General features: G+C 53.7%; 2 protein-coding genes across 5 annotated transcripts in view; one reads left to right on the top strand and one right to left on the bottom strand.

Annotated features, from left to right (window-relative positions):
- Positions 1-82: 82 nt before the first annotated feature.
- Positions 83-2196, top strand: METTL7B (methyltransferase like 7B). Its single transcript, XM_004700568.4, has 2 exons — positions 83-728; positions 1394-2196. The coding sequence occupies exons 1-2, from the start codon at positions 231-233 to the stop codon at positions 1628-1630; spliced, it is 735 nt and encodes a 244-aa protein (XP_004700625.1). The 5' UTR covers positions 83-230; the 3' UTR covers positions 1631-2196.
- Positions 2168-7661, bottom strand: part of ITGA7 (integrin subunit alpha 7) — a 23463-nt gene continuing 17969 nt past the window's right edge. For all 4 annotated transcript variants that reach the window (XM_045289679.1, XM_004700569.4, XM_004700570.4 and 1 more), the window contains 4 exons: positions 5865-5978; positions 5541-5639; positions 5325-5450; positions 2168-2887 (listed from right to left, as the gene is read on the bottom strand). In XM_045289679.1, coding sequence (XP_045145614.1) covers positions 2657-2887; positions 5325-5450; positions 5541-5639; positions 5865-5978 — 570 coding nt within the window. In that variant the 3' untranslated portion in view covers positions 2168-2656. The remainder of the gene's footprint in view (positions 2888-5324; positions 5451-5540; positions 5640-5864; positions 5979-7661) is intronic.

Below are 7661 nucleotides of genomic sequence, written 5' to 3'. Positions count from 1 at the left end.
CGGGCATCACCTGTCCCTGCACCCACATAAAACCAGTTGGAGAGCCTGTGGGACCTATGCCCTCTGGAAGGATCCCAGACGCCCACTCCACCTGGCACGGCAGAAATCACCAACCAGGAGTCAGAGGACAAAGTCCTATCACACAGGAGAGGAAGTGAGGTAAGTCTGCAAAGACTGGGCAGAAAGAAAGGTCCAGTGTGCATGGAAGCCCCACTCGGAGCTGATCTGCCATGGATGCCCTGGTTCGACTCCTGCAGCTGCTGTTACTGCTCCTGACCCTCCCTCTGCACCTGTTGGTCTTGCTGGGCTTCTGGCAGCCCCTGTGCAAAACCTTCTTCCCCTACCTGATGGCCGTGCTGACTGCCAAGAGCAACCAAAAAATGAAGGAGAAGAAGCAGGAACTCTTCGGCCAGATCAAGGTCCTTGCGGAGGCCTCTGGGGATGTGTCCCTGCTGGAGCTGGGCTGTGGCACCGGGGCCAACTTCCAGTTCTACCCACCCGGCTGCCGGATCACCTGCCTCGACCCAAATCCCCACTTTGAGAAGTTCCTGGCGAAGAGCATGTCTGAGAATGAGCACCTCAAATATGAGCAGTTCGTGGAGGCTCCCGGAGAGGACATGAGACAACTGGCTGATGGTTCCATGGATGCGGTGGTCTGCACCCTGGTGCTGTGTTCTGTGCAGAGTCCAAAGAAGGTCCTGCAGGAGGTCCAGAGAGTGCTGCGGCCGGTGAGCAGACGGGCAGGGTTTGGGCCTGGGGCAGTCAAGGACAGTATCGGCCGTGCCCCTTTTCAGGGCATGCCAGGGCACGGGGTTGATTCTAACTCGTGGGCAGACTTCTCAGAGCATCAGGCATCTCATTGGAAGTGCCTCTGAGTACATTCAAACCAGCAATCCTTAGGTTAACAGCAAGCCCCTTCGCTCCTTGCATCCCCTACGAACGCTTCAGGGCACCGAACTCAAACCCAAGCCATTGTCAGGAAGTCAGTGCCAACCCCTGGCACCCAAGTGTGTTGTTGCAAAATAGAACTGCTCCCTTGGGATTTTCTTGGCTGTGGTCTTTGCAGAAGCAGTTAGTCCGGCTCTTCTTTCTTGGAGCCAATTCGTGGGCCTGAGCTGTCAATCTTGAGGTTAACAGCCAATTGGGAAACAGCTTAGCACCTTAGACACCTCACCCCACTGCCATCTGCTGGTGAACGGGAACTACGGCAAGTGTCGGCTGGGGTGGGGGGTGCTGGGGGATGCAAAGAGAGTCCAATGAAAGTTTGAGTGGGAGGATAGAAGCCAGGGAGGGCAGCAGCTAGATAATTTGCTTGGCCATGCCTGGGGGGGGGTTTGGAGGAAGGGAGAGGCACGGAGCAGCTCAGCCCCACTAACGGTCTTCTCTCTCCCAGGGAGGAATCTTCTTTTTCTGGGAGCACGTGGCTGAGCCGCGTGGAAGCTGGGCCTTCATGTGGCAGCGAGTGGTGGAGCCCACCTGGAAGCACATTGCGGACGGCTGCTACCTCACCCGAGAGACCTGGAAGGATCTGGAGAGCTGCCAGTTCTCGAAGCTGCAAATAACGCGACAACCCCCTCCCTTCAAGTGGGCACCTATAGGGCCCCACATCATGGGAATGGCTGTAAAATAACCCTTCCCCAGGCCCCCAAGGTGGCCACTCACTCCATCCCATCCTCAGCCCCATCCGAACAATCGCACCCACTGGCCAAGTCTTAATGTGCAGATCGTGGCAGACAAAAGACCGCCCCCTAATTCCTCTCTCTCCCGCCTCTGCCAGTGGGAATCTCCAACTCACTTCCTCCTACAGTGAAAAAGCTCGACTCCCACGCTGTCTGGAGAGAGAGGGAAGGAGTGGGGACAGAGGTAGGGACCCTGTCTGATCCTTAACTGCCCATTTCTGGGCTGGGTCTACCAACATTTGCACACCTGCCTCCTGGGTCTGCCTTCCATCTCCCTTCTTTCATGGAACATGCCTCCCCTCCTTCAACCGTCACACCCATGCGCCTCTAGGAACTGGTCCCAAGAGGCACGCTATGTACACCCCAGCCAGGCCCCCTGACCCCTCCTCCCCACGAGTACCTGTGTCTGAGTCAAGGGGGTGTCAGAGAACCAGGCCTCTGCTGGACATCCAGGACGAAGGAGTGGGACTCAGAAAGAAGTCAAAGTCTTTTGTCCTCAAATGTTTTTTAATAAATAGGCAAAACCCACTGGACTGATGCAGCGAACTCGGGTCAAAAGAGATGGGGAAGTAGGTTGGGAGGAGCCCCTGAGTCAGCGACACATCCTCCTCCCCAGCCCTAAGGCACTTTGGGGGCAACAGGCTTGCGGGGTTCTATTAGACGAGGTGAATGGGAGAGAGATGAGTTAGGGTCTCACCTCCCCACCTTTGATTCAGGGCATACCTGCCCTTCTCACTCTCCCCCATGGCCCCTCCCTGATTTACCCCATCTCATAGCATAGCATTCCAGGGGTAGGTGGGGGTGGGGGTGGGGGAAATCCTAGTGGGGATGGGGAGAGGTCCACAGCCCTGAGGAAGCAGATCCTGCCAATTCCTGATGCGACACCAGCAACCCACTCTCCCCTCTTCATCCAAGGAGCCATCGCTAGGGAAGGGGTAGAGGGGACCCACGGGTCAGGATGGATGGGACAGAGGAAGTTAGGCCGTAGCTGGCACAGGATGCCCATCAGGGCCCTGCTCAGAGTGCCCATCTGCAGCCAGGATGGGGTGTGCATCGGGACCCTCCCGCCGAGGGCTGCCCCAGTTGTTCCTAAGGATGGTGCCTGTCTTCTCTTCCTTGAACTGCTGCCGGTCTTCCCGTGGGATCTTCACGGCATGGTACTGGGGCACTGTGGCTTCGGGGTACCGTGCCCGCTTGAAAAATCCCATCTGTAAAGATACAAGGCCAGATCATGAAAAGCCAACCAGGCTGATGCTCCCGGAGCAGATACACAGCACAACACAGCTCCTTGCCCTCATCATCGCCCTGGCTCAGCACGGACAGCCTGCAGCAGAAAGGGCACAAGCCAGAAGGCAGCCCCGCCATCCGTGCTAAGTGCCCGCTATCATTCACATTCCAAGACAGTGGGCAGGAAGGGCACAGGACCAAGGATGTCTCCCTTGGTACCTGAAAAGGGGAGTTGAAGGTTTCCACCCACCCAGTCTATTCAGAGACCCGATACTCCCTCAAAAGACATAGGAGATCGGAAGAAGGAAATTGCTTCCTGGAGCCTTCTGTCCTCTGGAATAATCCCTCTAAAACCTTTCTCTCACAAGCACACATACATACACATGCACATATACACAGAGTATACCTATACACTAGGCAGTATCCTCCCGAAGGCAGGACCCACTCATCCATGAGCACAGCAGTCTATTCATGTTCTAAGTCAGAAACATGCTGGTCCCTATATCCAAGGCGGAAATTGTCCCTAGCATAACTCACACTCACAAGACTGACTCTACATGCTCAGACTCCTGCACACCATCTCCTTGCACAGTTGTCTCTGCACACTCATGCCCATGGGAAAGACATACACGGGACCTCCCTGCACTCCCACATGCTCACACTCCATGGGCCCACCCAACCCTCTGTGCATGCCCAAGGCTGTGTATACGCACCCTTACAACCTGCATCCCCTACAATTCATTCCCGCCCACTCCCATTCCTGGGGCTTGCACCAGCTTCATGCAATATCATTTCTTTATTTTGTACATTCATGACCCCTTGAATGCTGGCAGCTCTACTTACACTTACACACACACACACACACACACATCTACCTGCCCACACCACATATTTGCACACGCAGACATATGCAAACACACACGTTACCCAACAGTCCCTGGGCCCCTGACTTCCATGGCTGAGGGCTGTATAGCCAGATGGGCCCGGTGATAGTTGGTGGGAAAGGATGAGCTCTGGCTGCTCCGGTGGAAGAAACCACACTGGGGCATTTGAGGAGAAGGGGGGCAAAGAGGCAGAGAATGGGAAGACTGAGGACAGGTAGGCCCTTGCCCGAGTCCACCATCCATGCGGGCAAGAAGAGATCCTGGGGGCTGTTCCATGAATGTATCCATCTCCCCTAAACTGTGAGGTTCTCAACAACTGGGGTACGACCCCAGAGGCCTGCTCCACTGATGACTCACAAAGGGGGTTCTTGCCCTGTGCGTGCTCCCAGGGAGTATGGGTTGATGCAGGAGGAGTCTCTATATGGGCTCCATAGCTCCACATGCAGCCCTGGATGAGATGTGTGTTCTGGGTATGAGCCATGATGATATAGAGCTCTGTGCCCTGACAGTGATGTAGGGTTGATGATGTAGCACTGACCCATGCATGTGTGAGCTTGCATGTTGGGCCCCGCATGTGAGTGTGATCCTATATGCAGTTCTGTTTATGAGGAAGTCCCACACAGAGCCCCGTCTATGGGGGTTCCAAGTTCAGCCCTCTGAAGAGCAGTTCTCTGGGGGTACTTCTCCACATTGGTTGGTCTCATCGACCTCAGCTCTTTTCCAAGCTACCTGCCTCAATCTCGTTCCATCAGACCACACTTCCCTACCTCAGGACGTTCCCTACCATGGTTTTTCTGGAAGGCTTAAGCCCCATCAACCTCATTTACACACATACAAATTCTACTATCCTATCTTCTTCCAATGGAGCCCAGGTGGTGTTGTGGTTACGTCTTGGGCTGCGATCCGAATGGTCGGTAGTTCAAAACCACCAACACCTCCTTGGGAGAAAGACTTGGCTTTCTACACCTGTAAACAATGACAGTCTCAGAAACCCACAGGGGTCACTGTGAGTCATCAATGACTCCAGAGAAACTCCCCTCAGTCCTCCCATCCTTTGAATTCCCACTACTCTGACTCAACTCTTAACACCTCTGACTATAAGCTCATCTCCCCCCCCAAAACCAAACTCACTGCCACAAGTCAATGCCAACTCATAGCGACCCTAAAGGGGGGCAAGACAGAACTGCCCTTGTGAGTTTCCAAGACTGTGACTCTTTACGGGAGTCAAAAGGCCTGCCTTGGTCCCATGGAGTGGTTTCAAACGGTTGGCCTTGAAGTTATCGGCTCAATGCATAATCACTATGCCCCCAGGGATCCTTTTGCCTCCCTTACTAGGTTGTCAAATCCCTGTGGACAAGATCTGCATTGATTTATCTTTGAAACTCCCACAACCAATTAGAGTTCCCGATATATTACTCAATAGTTACTTGTTGACTAAATGAGTGAGTGGGAAGGTAAGAAAATCTTCGTACACAACGCCACCTGCCTGACAGGGAAGTCCAGCCCCCACGGACCCACCCTCCCCAGGCCTCACCTTCCACATCAGCAGCACCAGCAAGGCCAGCACGAAGAGCCCAGCCAGCACAGCCAGGAGGATGACCCACCAAGGCACTCCTTCTGCCACCACAGCCACTGGGTCCAAATAGACCATCACTGGGATCTAGGGGGCAAAGGGTGAATGGAGCAAGAGAGGAGGAAGCAAGAGAGAGAAGAGCGCTCGCCCACTTCCCAAGGGAGGCCTGCAGCTCACCACTGTGGACGCGTCTCTGAGCAGCAAGTTCTTGATGGAGGACTTGACCGTGATGTTGGCTCTGACAATCACTTCCAGGGATTTCACAGCTGAGTATTCCTAAGTGACCAAGGAAGAAGACTCTCCTGCTAAGTGTCCTCATGCCCCCTCCCTCCCTTCCACCCAGCTGCTGAAATTGTCAGTGGAATGGTGTCTACTACAAAGGGCGCATCTGCCCCCCACCTGGGTTAAGGATGTGCTGCATTTACACAGCAGGGAAGTGGTGAGTCCCCGAGGGGCTCATGGAAAAGGAAGCCCAACCTGGGCCCTCAGCAAAGTCCTCACCTCCAGGAAGGTGCTGTTCCAGAGGCGGCCCCAGACGTGCAGTACGGCTGAGCGGTCAAAGCTGTAGAGCGGGCAGCTGAAGAGCACACAGTTAGCCGTGCCCCGGGCACAGTCCTGAAGACCAAGACAAGCAGGGGTCTGAGTCACTTGACCCCACACACTGAACCTGCCCCAGAGACATGCTCCCCTAGACCAAGAGTCAACCTGGAGCCTTCATGCCATCCTTCTGTGAACGCCCTCACCTGGAGCCCCCTTTGCTCTGTACTCATATTTCTTCCACTTTCCTTGCCTGGCTTTAAACTCCCCTCCACCTTACCTGCTTCAGACTTCCCGAATTAACCCTTTGGTCTCCCTAAATAATCCAAAATTGGGGTCTCCCCCAAATCTGGTCTATTTGGCTTTGAAAGAGATTGGGGGAGAGGGGGCTCTCCTTCCTGTACAGCAGCAGATTGCATAGCTTCCCTAATTGAGGCCTGTGTGGTATCTAATGATGGTCTCATTTATTGAACACCTACTATCTGCCAAGTATTTATCATCCTGGAGCCTCACAACAGTCTTGTAAGGTGCGTATTATGAACAGTTGCCATCAAGTTGATTCTGACAACCCCATGTGTGTCGGAGAGGAACCGTGCTCCACAAGGTTTTCAGAGGCTGATTTTTCAGAAGCAGATCACCAGGCCTTTCTTCCAAGGCACCTCTGTGAACTCGACCCTTCAGCCTTTTGATTAGCAACTGAGCACATTACAGTACCCACCATGCAGGGACTGTGCAGTATTACCATGCCCATATTTCAAGTGAGGAAATTCAGAGACAGGTAACCTGCCTGAGGTCACACCTTAGCAAAGCTGGCCGTGAGGAGGAGATGTGTAAAGACAGGCGCATATTCAGCAAAGCCACCCTCCTGCCCAAGGCCTACACTTCCTGGAGGAGGGGGAGCTGCTGGGGGACAAGGCACTCAGGCTCTGGGGTTCCCGGGCCTGCCCACCAGCCACTCGGCCCAATGGCTGCCTAATGACCATTTGCCCATTCACCTGAAAGTCCTATTTCTCTCACTTTACCATTAGCCACATGCAGAATTGTGCTTTGAGGCTGTTCAGATTCCTTGAGACACTTATTTTCCCACTTCCAACAACTCAAGAGTCAATGTGTCTACAAACGAGACCTTCTGCCTTTATTTTAGGGGTGGGGGTGGAAATCCATTTCAAACTTCTCACTAGAAGAGTTCCCCTTTCAGAGGAAGTCAGTCATATGGGAAAGGCAGGATTATCCATGTGATAGGGAACAATTACAGGAGTTCACACTAATCAAGAGGCCCCTTAGTGTTGTGGACTGAATTGTGCCCCTCCAAGAGGTATGCTGAAGACCTAACTTCTGGTACCTAAGAACATGACTGTGATGGTTAGGCTGTGTGCCAACTTGGGACACCTGTGGGAAGGTATGGATGGAGCCCAACCTCTCAATCAGAACACAGCCTAATGACATCCCCGTGGAGAGGTGTGGCCTATTTATGAGATGCTATGGAGAACTGGCCTCTCTCTTGCCCTACTCCTTCCTGTTTGCTTGCATCCTGCATCTGACTTCTGGGGCCTGTGGTCCATGTGGCCTGCCAACCCTGGGAACTATTGGTACCCTGCCACATGCCTGCTGACTTTGGATCTACATAATTCTGCACCTACCAACCTGTGATCTCCCAGCTTCCTACCTCATCAAACTGGCAGGGTGTGGTAGTTACATAATCTGGTGTCAATTTGGGACTTGAGAGGATTAAGAGTGAAGGGGTGGAGTCTAGTCTGTCAA

Source organism: Echinops telfairi, unplaced genomic scaffold, assembly GCF_000313985.2.
Source record: "Echinops telfairi isolate 266 unplaced genomic scaffold, ASM31398v2 ScPeMD7_2;HRSCAF=8, whole genome shotgun sequence".
Lineage (NCBI taxonomy): Eukaryota > Metazoa > Chordata > Mammalia > Afrosoricida > Tenrecidae > Echinops > Echinops telfairi.
This window is presented reverse-complemented; position numbering and strand designations above follow the sequence as displayed.